General features: G+C 42.7%; 1 protein-coding gene and 1 long non-coding RNA gene across 3 annotated transcripts in view; one reads left to right on the forward strand and one right to left on the reverse strand.

Annotated features, from left to right (window-relative positions):
* Window positions 1–1821: 1821 nt before the first annotated feature.
* Window positions 1822–2478, reverse strand: LOC128739518 (uncharacterized). The gene is made up of 2 exons (XM_053835012.1): window positions 2461–2478; window positions 1822–2271 (listed from the first exon to the last, which is right to left on the reverse strand). Exons 1-2 carry the CDS (start codon window positions 2476–2478, stop codon window positions 1822–1824), a joined length of 468 nt encoding a protein of 155 aa, XP_053690987.1.
* Window positions 2479–5068: 2590 nt separating this feature from the next.
* The window catches only part of LOC128742577 (uncharacterized), a 198446-nt gene continuing 188544 nt past the window's right edge, over window positions 5069–14970 (forward strand). The window contains exon 1 of one of the 2 annotated variants that reach the window (XR_008412264.1): window positions 5069–5457. This is a non-coding gene — a long non-coding RNA (uncharacterized LOC128742577). The other variant, XR_008412265.1, reaches the window with a different exon arrangement.

Consider the following 14970-nt stretch of genomic DNA (forward strand, 5'->3'; position numbering starts at 1 on the left):
TACAGGATTTCACGGCCGCCTCCCAGAGGCCGCCGAACTCCGGGGCGTCCGGCGGGATGAAGTGCCACTCGATTTCATGGCTGCAACAAAAGGATTCGATGGCGTTCACAGCCTGCTGATTCTGGAACTGTTGGTATAGGCTGTTCAATTCATGATTCGCACCTCGAAAGTTGGTGGCGTTGTCCGAGTGGCAGGTTTCCCATTAGTTGATTGGGTGTCGTAGGATTAGTTCGGAAGCATTTAACGCATCGCCGGGTGATGAAACGAATGATGGATCGACCTTTCGGGAGCCAGTACCTTTTGCGAAGAGCATTCAGCAAACCTGTTAGCTCGACGTGAAGAAGTTCGATCTGCATCTGCTGGATGAAACGATGAATCACTGGATCCTTATCCGGTAAGATAATTGGATGGCGACTTTCAAATGGTAGTTGCGATCGGTCATGTCGGCCACCAACACGGAGCAAATTGTTGGTGTAGATAGGACGAAGATTTCCTAACCTCTCGCAGGGTTCGTTGTCGAGGACTCGTTTGATTTCGTCAGCAAAGTGCACGGCGAAGCTCATGGACGGTAGATGGGATCTGAGTTCTCGGTCGGCTGGATTCTGCTTACGGCCACTATCAGCAAACCGACGAATGTAGCCAACAATTCGTTGTAGCTTGCGGAAATTGCTGTGATTGGAGAAGAATGAAGGCATATCCATTCTGACATCGGAGATAGCGACGGCAACTTTCAGTTACGGTATAGCGCTTCCTCAGGTATCTCGTCCGGAATAGCCACTTCATAGCCCACCGTTTCAAGGTAACTCGGACCATGCCACCAGAAGGTGTTGGTTGCCAAATCTTCGGGAAGATCTCCGCGAGAGATGACATCGGCTGGATGCGGAACGGAACTTGTCTGTGTGCTGCTAGATCACAGCTACTCGATTTCGCTCGAACAGCTGCAACTGGTTGAGGGGTTTCTTTAGCCAGGCCAAGACAATCGTACTGTCACTCCACAGCACAACTTCCTGAAAGAAAGTTGAAGGTTTTGCCACTGCTTGGCAATAATTTCATCCACCGCATTTCATCTGCGCGAGGAGTTTCGCCAAGACGATAACCGGTGAAACCAGTCCAAGGGGGTCGAAGAATTTGACAATTTCGGAGTACATCGTACGTTTCGTTGGTGGTTGTTTCACAGGTGGATTCGGATGATAGGCGATCTTCAATGTATCGGCGGTTGGGTCCCAACGCAGGCCTAACACCTTTTTGGTTTCGTTCACTCCTTGCTCCCCCGGAGTCATCGTCTCTCGTTCATCCATAGGAATATTCTCCATCAGCTCTTGGGAATTAGAGCACCATTTTCGAATAGGAAAACCTCCTCGGCTTAGGAGTTCCTTTAACTGTTGTGTAGCCACGATTGCATCTTCCACCGAGTCAGCTCCTGTAGGTCTCCTCCTTCACTATGCGAGCTGCGATGGGAAAGTTCTCGCCATCTTCCTTGACGCGTTTTACCAAGCACCTGGTGTAGGAGATGCATATTATAGAAAGGAATTAAAGAAAAAAATAAATAACTATTTACCCCAGTGTCATCACAAACCTAAACTTTCTATAATATGCATCTCCTACACCTGGTTGCTTGATAGGGGGCCGAAGCGGTACCGTGGGTGATAGTGCACAACTCCAAGACACGCAAAAGCAACGACGGCTGCTCTCGCCAGAAAATGCGCAAGAATCGACGATCCGATGGGGCTTCGACTACTTGACGATACATTTTACAGATGTCTCCGGTGAATGCTACCTTGAACTTACGGAAGCGTAGCATGTGATGTAGATCGTTTTGCACTACTGGACCGAGTACTGGTGGAGTACATCGTTCAGTGAAAGATGCGACGGCGAAGATTTGGCACTTTCATCGAACACGACACGACATTTCGTGCTCGAACTGGAAGGTCGAAGTACGGCATGGTGAGGAAGGTAGTAGCTCTGCTGGTTAGGTGGATCTTCAGATTCCTTGATTTCCCGGCAGTGACCGAGAGCTTCATACTCCCGGATGAAATCCACATACTGAATTCGAAGTTCTGGATTGCGGACGAGTCGTTTCTCCAACATCAGAAAACGCTTCAGGGCCAGAGCACGACAATCGTCCAGGAGGGGAAGATCACTATTGAACGGAAGCTGGACCATGAATCTTCCAGATTCATCACGCTGGTAGGTGGATAGGAAGTGGATTTCGCATGCTACCTCTTCGGTCGACAGGTTGGGGACGTCTGGTACTTCCTCGATTTGCCAAAGCTGTTGAATGTCCCATTTTGCACCACACCAGTCAACAACAGTACAGTCTTGGTTGACTGGGCGAAGTTTGCGGAACACGTTGTTGAAACGGTTGGTTCACTGGTGCTGGCATCTTGGATGATGTTGCAGCTGGTATCGGTGGCGGGGTTGCCATCGTCTCGGTGGGAAGTGATACGTTAGGCTTCGTACCTCGGCTGGGTTCTCCATTCTCATGGACCAATGTGTGAAGTCGGCGTTGACACTTGTGGCATGTCTTATCGGAAGGACAATCTTTGGAGCGATGGCCTTTGCGCAGTCAGTTGAAACAACTTCCAGCTGCTCGGATCTTCTCGTTCTTCTGGGCTGTGGGCTGGGGTTAGGCTGGATAGCGCCGAACACTGGGCGTTTCGATGGGGACCGCCACCAATTTCACAGGAGACTGTTGATTGGGATGGGCCGGTCGATGCAGCATGGCTTCTTTGTGGCACACTTCTTTGTGGTGGATGGGTTTATTTTGGATTCGACGGGGCTGGCTGGACTGCGGCTGGACAATTCTTCAGAACTTGGCATCTAGATTTCAGGAAGTCGATGGTTTGCTGGTAATTCGATAACTCACCCTTTTTCTGCGTTGCTTCCCAAGCATGGCGCGCACTCTTGTCTAGAGCTGACACGATCAAGAAAACGAAGAAATGCTCTGCCGTTCCATTGATGATCCTGCTGGAGGAAGCGCAGGCTTCCGATTTGGTTGACTGCTTCATCAACGATGGCACGAAGTTCTTTATTGGCGGTGGAAGACATCTTTTTTAATGTCAGCAGTCCTCGGAAATGGCTCTCCACTATGCCTCGTTTGTTGTCGTAGCGGTCCATCAAGACGTTCCAGGCCTGTTGGTAGTTCCCTTCACTTAGGATTTTGGCATCTAGCACACCTGCGGCATTTCCGATAAGCGCTTTGTTCAGATGATACAGTTTTATGGCATCTGTATCACCCGAATTGGCCGTCAGATCGTTAAAAATTGCCTTAAACTTCGGTCATTCGGTATAGCTTCCACTGAACGTTGGAATTGGCATCTTGAGGGCTTGTTGCTGGATAATCACTTGTTGAGATGACGGGTTAGGTGCAAATGTTGGTACTCAGACTGCAGTATCTCAAAAAGGGAAGATCTGGTTGGCGTCGCCGACCAGGGTACTAGGTTCATAAACCTAGTCATCCCTGATTGGCACATGTCTCGCTCCAGCTACCAGCCTGTCACTTCCTCAATAAGGGATAGGTAAGCTTGAAGCGTATAGTAAAATAATAAAACGGAGCATACCACAATAGTTCAAAATAATGGACGCAGTGGCGAGAGTACCCAACAGAGGAGAAGAACGATTGAAAATTAGGAACGTGGAATTTTCGGTCTCTAAATTTCCTCGTCCACGTGCTCTCTGAACCAACGTTAGTCAAGAGAGGTTTTCTGATGTTCAAATTTGTTTTTCACCCCCGCTGGGTAACCCTTGACGATTACCGAAATTTTCAAAGCGGAAACTGTTGAATGTATAAACAACGTCGATGGTTGCTAACCAATCGTTCCGCGCACTTCTGTTCTACAAACTGTGAAAACTAGATCACATAGCCATCGTAGCAGGCACTGCAGGAAGTATGTTGGAAAGGAACGATTTTACGTACTTATAGGGATGGTCACATCATCTACCAGAGCTGCGGTAATACACACGAGCCGGGCACAGCTTTTACGGTGATGGAAGAGATGCAGAAGCTGGTGATCGAGTGGTGGCCGATCAACCTTCGTGCAACGCAATTTTAATTGATTTCGCTCGACTTAGCTTCGACTTTGTGGCCTGAGAAAAATGCTGAAAATCGCCTTTTATCCCTAGTGAACTCTTTTTAAAGTTAAGTCTTGTGCTGCTCTGCCAGGTAGCGCAGGGAGTCTGTCAATTCAGGTCTTACCTCGTTGGTGGTCCAGTTGGAAAAGAGGCCAATTCTATGAAAGAATTTCCGAACATGCTTTGATCCGTAGAGTTAGCGAATGCTGTGATTCGCGGATTGTCGTGTTCAAATGAACAAATCTAAGAATTCCTCTAAACATTTTTGATGCCCAGGAGTAATAAAAATATTTGTTAAAAATACATATTTTATATCGAAATATAGATTAATAAACTTATCGTTCTATTCATTTGGAGTTACACGATTCCATCAATAGATCCACTGTATTAGCCACTCTTCCATTTCGGCCTCTAACTGCTTTCGACCGCTTCGACCAGTACCATTCAGTTCGAAGTGACCGAGCAAACGCTTCGGACTGCCCAGCCAGATATACCTTGATGCTTGCTGAACACTCACACAGGCACACTCATTCATCGCTTGCGGAGAAAAGAAAAAAAAATTAACACGCACTTTGCGACACTACTTCGACGTTCGACCACCAACCATCACACCAATACTGAATGCATCACCGAGCAGTGATGCGGATTAGCGGAATGGTTTCACACTTAGTTTAGTTTTAATCTAATTTCTCTGATCTTTTGATTACTTTGCAAATGTATGAGTAATTAACGTTTATCGAATATTATTAGGAAACCAGAAATATTATGATATTCATAACAGTTTAACGTTTGAATGTAATTTGTGATGTCTGTTTACTGGCATCATTGCAGTTCGGTTCAGCTGCATTTGCTTGTGTTGTTGGTGGGAACTTTGCGCTAGTAGCGGTATTTCTGTTATTTTTGCGTTGTGTGATCGGTGGATGTGTATAATATTATGCTTTTCCATCAGCTCAGCAGCAAGTAGCGCGATAAAAGCTCTATTCAAAGTTTGCATTCAGTTGCGTTTCAACCGCCGTCGAGGTTTCTTGCGTGTGTTTTGTTTGGTGTGTGTTTTCTCTATAACGAAGCTGAGGTTTCGATGAACCTTCTTTTTTTTGGGGAATTTCGCGGAAGGGAAAAAACCTTGTGTTCTTTTCGATTCGTATGTGTCATTTTACACGACTTTTTGGGTCAAAACACATCTGTTTATAATCTGTGAATTTTAGTGAAAACATTTAGCCGACTTTGATTGCAAAATTGAAGAGAAGTTTTGTTGCTTGAAGTGTACATTGTGAAGAAAAGCTGATCGTGAGAAAGTTCGGTTGTGAAGGGTGGTGAACGGTGATTTTTTTTATTGATTGGAATTAATAATATACAGGCGACAGGCGCCCGACATTGTTGATACAGGTGAATATTGTGCTTGGAGTAATACGGTGAAGGTTCTGTTCTAGCCAAATACAATTTCAAGAATAAAATGAATAAACAGCTGGTTTAGATTGCTAAAAATGTTGGTAAATGGTGAGTGAAGAATATTGCGATCAACAATGCGTTGTCATCAGGTTTTACAAGTGGAGATATTTGGTAGTAACGATGAATGGGTGAAAGCTACAATATTAATCCAACTTTAATCTTTAATGATTGCTAAAGGGCAATTACATTAAAATTCTTTGTTGATTTGACCTATTGCACAATATTTTATTATCATTTTTAGATATTATCTTTGCAAGACAAGTCTAGAAGAATAGAATTTTTCAAATGCAATTGCTATACTGAGTTCTATCTGAAATGGAATAAATAAATGCTAGGATCAGCGTGTCATACACTTTGTCACTTGATAAAGTAAAGAATTTGAGTTGACAAATATACCTAGATTAAATAAAAATGTTTTAATGGAGTTCACGTCTTAGACGACCTTGTGGTCACCTTGCGTTCTCGTTTAAATTTGGGCCTTTACGGAGCTTTTTTTTCAAATCCAGATGTTAAGCATGAAGGTTAGTAGGCAATGGAACAATAACTGACAGTTGCCAATTTTTTGCACCATGTTGTGAATAGTTTTAAAAATATTGTTAAAGATGTTTTTCCTCATTAAATGTTATGGCAGATCGGGCATGTCCCTAAATATTGCAAATAACGAGGGTCTTTGCATAAATTCGTTTCGAATGATCAATAAAATCCGTTGATATTGCAGTTAGAAAAGCCCGGGTGTAAACGACCACGGCGGTTACAAATGAGATACGCTCTTAGGAAATCTAAGAAATGTAAAAGATTTCAAGTGATTTGTCAGATTTTTCCATATTAGGGGCCCTTCCTTCACCTTTCTACGGAGGCTGCTAAGTACTTCGTATTGAATCGCATGTAATTTGCTTTCAAGACGAATTATAGAATAATGCGTAATCGATTCACAGAAAAAGAAATAAAACTAACTTCATAACTTTGCACTTAGACCAAACTCCCATACCGTTTTCTACAGAAGCTAAGTGTCTTGGAATTACTCTAGATAAAAAATCAACTGGAATATACATATCGAACAAGTGATCAACAAAGCTACTAGTGCGTTTTGGGCATGTAAAAGAATGTTCAGTAAAAAATGGGGTCTAAGGCCAAAAATGATACATTGGATTTACTCGGTTATAGTGAAACCTAGAATCACATATGCAGCATTAGTTTGGTGGCCGAAAACGAAAAAAAAGACGATTCAAATTAAACTTGGAAAGCTGCAAAGGCGCGCTACTATCGCTATAACAGGAGCAATGGGAACTACGTCTAAAGCCCCAGATGCTCTATTAATTCTGCTGCCATTATCTCAGATCATTCAACTAGAGGCCGTTAAAAACGCAATAAGACTCAGACGAACTAAAAATCTATTCAGTGGTGATCTAACCTAAGTATCCTAAAGGAATTTGAAATTGATGCTCTTATTTTTCAAGCTGAAGATCTAATGGAAAAAAAATTCGATTTTGACCATTTATTTAGCATCCATGAACCAGATTGTATTGAATGGGGACGAGGGGGCCCCTATGTCAGAGATGGTTCAATAATTTTTTACACTGATGGTTCGAAATTGGCAGACCGAGTGGGGGCTGGCATTACTGGTCCTGGACTGAATAGGTCAGTGGCAATGGGCAAATGGCCAACGGTTTTTCAAGCCGAAATATATGCTATTCTAGAATGTACTTCGATCTGCTTGAAGAGAAAATATAGGTATGCAAATATTTGTATATTCTCAGACAGTCAAGCAGCTCTGAAAGCTCTAAAATCTGTTGCTTGCTTCTAAATTAACTTGCTTCTAACTTCTAAATTGGTCTGGGACTGTGTAAAACTGCTTCAACAACTATCTACACACAACAGGGTAAACCTCTTTTGGGTTCCCGGGCACTGTGGTATTATAGAAGGTAATAAAACAGCAGACGAACTAGCCAGATCTAGATCTGCTATGGAATTCATAGGTCCCGAACCTTTCTGTGGGGTATCCAATAGTACGTGCAAGATGGAACTGAAAAAACGGGAAGAGAATCAGGTCATATTGAACTGGAATAATACTCTATCATGCAAAACGGTTTATTAAGCCAAATGCCTCAATCACGCAAAAGCTATTGAATCTTTCAAAAATAGATTTGAGTACTTTTAGCGGAGTGGTTACTGGTCATTGTCCAAGCAAATATCATCTGAAGGTAATAGGAAAGCTTAATGATGATAGATGTCGTTTCTGCAATCTAGAGTGTGAAAGCGCTCATCATATACTGCGCGAATGCACGGCACTATTCAATATAAGGCGCAAATTTATTGATAAAGGACTGTTGGAGCCTTCGGAAATATGGGCTAGTTCTCCTCAGAAAGTAGTACAATTTATTCTCAGCATATTACCGTGTTGGGATGATGCATTCAATTAAAAAAACAATTACTAAACGACATAGTAGCTGTTCATAAGTAAAGGCATACAGCAAAAGAGGACACACCACAATAGATCAAAGAACTGGTCGCAGTGGTCCAAGGTCCCCAACAAGGAAAAAATCGATTCACAGTTAATGAAAGCGAGGCATATTAAAGTCAATGGAATCTGCTAGAAAGATATATCCATATGACTCTGTTGCTGTTCAATGAAATGGAAATGCCATTTTCATAATCGTATAAACTAGAGGATCTAATAAACATACTAACGGTTAAAACTTGCAAAACAAAAAGCTTTAATAAGCACAGTGCATTGCACGGTGCTTGCTAGGAGCTTTTCAAACACACTGCTCACTATGTGCGAGTGCTAGTCAAAGGCATGTCTCTCAGTTTTAATCACCATCTCGAAATATACACTTGCTCAGGCGCAAACAAAGGAGACATAGACAAATTGCGTAGATACACGTTTGTTTTCTACACGTCTCTGTGCTATATGACGATGTCTATCATAGAATCAAATTTAAATTATTAAAGAATTTACCCAACATTGCTAAGCGACATTTGTTAAATTTATTCCACAAGTTCGTCGAGCAAAATAAAGTTCCAAGAGACTGGAGACAGGTTAAGGTGATTGCCATCCAAAAACACGGTAAAGCTGCCAACGACCATAACTCATACAGACCGATTACAATACTATCTTGCATCCGCAGATTGAGACAAATGGTTTGTTATCTAACACCCAGCTTGGATTCCGTAGAGCCAAAGGAACACATGATTGCCTTGTGTTGCTTTTAACAGAAGTGCAGTTTGCTTATGCTCGAAAGGAACAAATGGCATCTGTTTTCTTAGATATTAAAGAGGCCTCCGATTCAGTTTCAATTGACATTCTTTCGGATAAACTTCACCGACAAGAATTTTCGCCATTTTTAAACAATTTTTGTACATAATTTGCTATCCGAAAATTGCACGAGACTTGTCAACTCTAGAGTTGGTGCTGAATAATTTTTATATCAACGACATTGATGAATGTCTTACAAACCCATGCACAGTAAGACAATTTGCAGATGATAGTGTAGTTTCGGCTACCGGTCCTAGAGCTATCGCTTTACAAAACCATTACACGAAACTACTTAATTTATCAACGTGGGCTCCACAGCTAGGTATCAAGTTTTCTGCAGAAAAAACTGGATTATTAGTATTTTCTAGAAAACACGAACCATCTCAGTTACAACTTCACAACATGGATGAAATGATCACTCAGTACAGTACATTTAGTACATAAATACCTTGGTCTTTGGCTTGACTCCAAATGCATCTGCAAATGCGGGAAATGCCATGTAAGGGATTTAATTCAGAGATGTCACCAGAGAATCAATTTTCTTTGTACAATAACCGGAACATGGTGGGGAGCTCACCCTGAAGATCTCATCAAACTTTACAAAACATCAATATTATCTGTTCTAGATATCTGTAGATCCGTCGATCTGTTCTACGGCTGTTTCTGTTTTCGTTCCACTGCAAACATCCACATCATTAAACTTGAGCGTGTACAGTGTAGGATCGTAGCAGTCATAGAAATGTATATAATGACAATTTGGCAGAATAAAAGTTACTTCTACTCAGACTCCCGTTGTATCAAGATACGTTTCTACAAATTTGGCGACGAGGATAAAAAGAAAAACCAAAACTCGAAGCTGACCTGAAGCTGGAAGCAGAAGTTAACAAGATAATGGCGTGGCCAATGGTAAATGAAATAAACAGCAAATAAATTTTTCAACAAAATAAAATTTCTGAGAAGCTTTAGAGTGCTTGACACAAAGTTAACATAAAAAGGAGAACTCCGAGGATCAGTAGCTATTCTGCGGTACATAAAACAAAATCTGTTCCTTAAGTGAAATGGCAGAAGACAATAACAAATCCTTGCCGAACCTTGGATACTGAAAGTTCTACTAATCCTTGGCGTTCCTTGGATGTTAAAATATATCCTTAGCGATCTTTGGATATAAAGCGTAAAATAAGTCCCTGGCGATCCATGGATGCGAAAGACAGAATAGGTCCTGGGCGACCTTCGGATCTTGTTACATGTAACATTGGGTGAACTCAAGTTAAAATTAAAACATTTATGGAATGCACTCTAAGATTTAATTTCAGAAAATATTTTGAAAAGTAGTGTTTAAAATTCAGGTATGGTAAACCCGCTTGTCTCTCCATTCGTTGAGGACGCTGAGGGTTTGGTGTCCGTACGTTGGGAAAAATGTAGAGAACAATTTGAAGCTTACTTGGCATGGAAGGAAATCAACGATTACATATCCTCTAAACTTACTCACCCACTAGGTGTTAAATTCCACTGGGAATCGATACATCAGAGAGCATTTGATGAAATTAAAGAGATTTTGCTTAGCGATGAAAGTCTTGGATATTATACTCCAGAATATGAAACGTACGTGATAGCAGATGGAAGTCCAGTTGATCTTAGAGCAATATTAGTTCAAAGGAATACGGAAGGCCAATTCCGAATCATCTGTTACGCTTCTGCAAATTCCTCGAGGAAACCATTTACTAGTAATAACTGATCATTTTTCAAGATACATCGAAGTCATTATTCAAAGTTCAATGACAGCGAAACTCACAGTCAGCAAAATGAGGAAAGTATTTGCTCGTTTTAGTTATCCCGAGGAAATAGTATGCGATAATAAGTCAACCTTTCTCATCAGAGGAGTAAAAATCACACATTCTGTTCCTTATGCCACATTTCAAAATGGACAAGTTGAAAGGCATAATCGAACATTAATAAGATCCATTCAAATTAGTGTTGGTATGGGACGCGATTGGAAAAACGATATACAATACTTTTTGCATTCCGAGGAACTCCGCACTCAGTGACGATGACGAACTTCTCGCCGTCTGTATTAATATTTGAGTGGAATTGCGTGATAAATTACCTCAATCTACCCGAAAAGTATGTCTGCAAAAAGCCAAACAAAACGATGCTAAATCTAAAGAAAAAGGAAGACAGTATACCGATGGAAAACGAAAGGCAAAGCAGTCTCACATCGACATAGGGGATTGTGCAGTAGTAGGAAATTTCATTAAGAAAAATAAGCTTTCACCTAATTTCAGTCCACAACAATTCGTCGTGATCAAACGAAATGAAACGCGACTTCGTCGAAAGAATTTCAAAACTGGAGTTTTATCTGACCGATATGTTAACCACACGAAGCATATTGTGACTCGAAGTCCTTTAACAAGTACAGCATTCGATCCTCCATTCCCTCAAGAAGATAAAAGAGCTCTTTATGAAACTAAAAGAAGATCTAGCTCTTCCGTACTTTCCCTAGCGGCAAATAAGTTTTTATACCGTTTATTTAGTTTTTCTTTAACCTTGAATTTTGTGGATTATGGGGCAAAATTGACATTTTCCCAAAGTCTGTACAAAATGGGACTACAGGCCGGACTCGATTATCCGGGGATTCGATTATCCGGGTTTTTAGACTCGATTATGCGGGTGAAAAAAAAATATTTTTTTTCAATGATTTATGTTAAGCCCTAATGTTATAGTTTTCATGCTAAATGATGATTCCAACTTGACAAGTATTGATACACCTCCCTAAAGCTACAAAATTCCTTCCTTATATTCCTTTTATCGGCGAACAAAACAAAAAAAAAATCCTGCGATGAAGGAATCAATTTTTTTACTTAAAAATCATCATCATCATCACCATTACCATCATCATCATCATCGTAATAATCAATAAAAAAAATTGCAAAAGAGGAATTTTATGACTATGGGAGATTGATCAATAATAAAAAAACATTTATAATACCTAAATATTGGAAAACATAACAGACAAAAAATAATATGGTACCAAAAAAATTATCAATGGAAAAAATCGTAAGAAAGGAATTTTCTGACTTTTGGGAAGATAGGTCAATAATAAATAAAACATTTCTGATACCTAAAAGTCAAAAAACTTGACATGCCTAAAAATTTTTTGTACCAAAAATGATGATTCGATTATCCGGGTGATTCGATTATCCGGGCTGAAAATAAAAATTGTCACCCGGATAATCGAGTCCGGGCTGTATTGCCGATCGATTCCTTGCATTTTTACATAGAAATAGGTATCTTGTAAGATTCCAAACCAGCGGCTTCAATTAATTAGGATTACGAGATCGTTTTTGCCCATTGGGCATGGCGAGTAGAGAGAATTGGATTCCTACGTCCTACCTATCGCGCATATACGGCCCTGATTAAGTGGGAGCCGTTAACCGAAAGAATAATCATGGTCAGATTTAGTATACAGCTTGGATACCTCTCAGCAATTCAGTGCTATGCACCAACAGATGCTTCCGACCTGCAGGAGAAACAGAGTTTCTACATCCAGCTGAACAGCGTGGTTCAGAAAATCCTGAAGGGCTTACATTCAAATCCGATTGGGCGAGTTCAATGCGAAGATTGCCTCGAACGCGTCATGATCTTAAAGAAATGAACGAAAACGGGGAGCTGTTTACAGAGTTCTGTTGTACTAACAACACGGTCATTGGTGGATCGCTCTTTCCCCTTAAACCTGCACTTCACGTGGGTCACGAGGGTTTCACACGACGGCAAAAAAATGACCACATCTGCATCAACTGAAACTGGAGAAGCAGTCTTCTTGATGTATGCAACAAACTGATATTGCATCCACCCATCACGTGTCCAGTGACGGGAGGAGAAAGTTGGATGTCGTTACGATGTCTGCCGATTGGAGAATCCCAAGGTGATAAGAACGCGTCGTAATGAAGACCAGTAAGGAAATTCTCGGCAAAGTGCGCAGCAAGTGGGGGTAGTGGACTCCGCATGAAACATGGAGGCTGATCGATGAGCGGAGAGAGTCGAAAGCCGGCATAGAGCGAGCGCGAACCAGATCGGCCAAGACAGCAGCCCGTCAACGACACGCCGAACTGGGGATGGCTGTTGAATTAGCTTGTATGCGGGACAAGAGAACCGAGACTAACTCCATAGCCGAAGAAGCAGAAACCACCACCGCCAATAGTGATATCCGTTTGTTGTACGATATTTTTCGTCGTCTTAGTGATGTCAGAATGAATACAAAGATGCTGCAATAGGGCAGAGCTGGTCGGTTACTGACTGACCTTACAGAATAGCTCATTAGACTGAAATGTCAGACCAACAAAACCAGCAGCGCAAGATGCCAACAGCTCGTCACATTAATCGCGTCAACTCTGAGGCACCACCACTGGTGAAATTGGAGCAGCCAACAGCAAAAACAGAGTGGCAGGGATTGACTGAATGTTAGCCGAGATGCTTAAAGTTAAGCCATCTTTGTAAATCCAGATGATACATTCAGTAATATATAGGAAACCGCAACTGTTCCGGTGGACTGGTTGCAGGGCATATTGGTAATCAATTAATCAGCTCCAGGCCGTGGTTTCCTCTGCTGTACGAAGAAGTCGTCTCCATTCTACTCGGTCCATGGCCGCAATTCGCCAGCCACGTAGTCTACGTAGGGTCCGCAGGTCGCCTTCCACTTGATCGATCCATCTTGCTCGCTGCGCGCCCCGCCGTCTCGTTCCAGTCGGATCGTTATTGAGAACTTTTTTAACCGGGCAGTCGTCCGACATCCTCACGACATGCCCAGCCCATCGCAGGCGACCGATTTTTGCGGTGGCAGCGATGGGTGGTTCCCTAAGCAGCTGATGCAATTCATGGTTCATTCGCCTCCTCCACGTTCCGTCTTCCATCTGCACTCCGCCGTAGATGGTGCGCAACACCTTCCGTTCGAAAACACTAAGGGCGCGTTGGTCCTCCACGAGCATAGTCCATGTCTCATGGCCGTAAAGGACTACCGGTCTAATCAGCGTCTTGTAGATTGTTAACTTCGTGCGGTGGCGAATTTTGTTCGATCGCAGCGTCCTACGGAGTCCAAAGTAGGCACGATTTCCTGCCATAATGCGTCTTTGTATTTCTCTGCTGGTGTCGTTGTCTGCGGTAACCAGTGAGCCCAGATACACGAACTCTTCTACCACCTCGATTTCATCACCGTCTAAATGAATCCGGGGAGGGAGGTCAGCATTCACTTCTTTAGAACCTCTTCCTTTCATGTATTTTGTTTTCGATACATTAATGACAAGTCCTATCCGTTTGGCTTCAGCTTTCAGTCCGATGTACGTTTCCGCCATCCTCTCAAAGGTACGTGTAATGATGTCAACGTCGTCAGCGAAACCAAGAAGCTGGACGGACTTCGTGAATATCGTGCCACTTGTGTCTATACCCGCTCTTCTTATCACACCCTCCAAAGCGATGTTAAACAGCAAACATGAAAGCCCATCACCTTGCCGTAACCCTCTTCGAGATCCAAAGGGACTCGAGACTGCCCCTGATACTCGAACAACACACATTACTCGATCCATCGTCGCCTTGACCAATCGCGTTAGTTTATCCGGAAATCCGTAGTAGTGCATAATCTGCCATAGCTGATCTCGATCGATCGTGTCGTACGCCGATTTGAAGTCGATGAATAAATGATGCGTGGGCACGTTGTATTCGCGACATTTCTGCAACACTTGCCGAAGCGCGAAAATCTGGTCCGTGGTGGCACGGGCACCCATGAATCCCGCTTGATATTGCCCCACGAACTCCTTTGCAAATGGTGATAGTCGACGACATAAAAGTTGGGAGAGTACCTTGTAGGCGGCGTTCAACAGTGTGATTGCGCGGTAATTGCAACAATCCAACTTGTCGCCCTTTTTGTAGATCGGACACACGATGCCTTCCGTCCACTCCTCCGGTAGTAGCTCATCCTCCCAAATCTTGACAATGACCCAGTGCAGCGCTCTAGCCAGTGCGTCACCACCGTATTTCAGCAGCTCGCCGGGTAGCTGATCAGCCCCAGCCGCTTTATTGTTCTTCAGCCGACCGATCTCTTCTGCTACCTCCTGGAGGTCAGGGGCTGGTATTCTGTCGTCTTCTGCACGTGCTCCAAGATCTATTGCCATATCGTCACCTCCATGTTCAGCTACATCGCTGTT

Source organism: Sabethes cyaneus, chromosome 3 (genome assembly GCF_943734655.1).
Source record: "Sabethes cyaneus chromosome 3, idSabCyanKW18_F2, whole genome shotgun sequence".
Taxonomy (NCBI): domain Eukaryota; kingdom Metazoa; phylum Arthropoda; class Insecta; order Diptera; family Culicidae; genus Sabethes; species Sabethes cyaneus.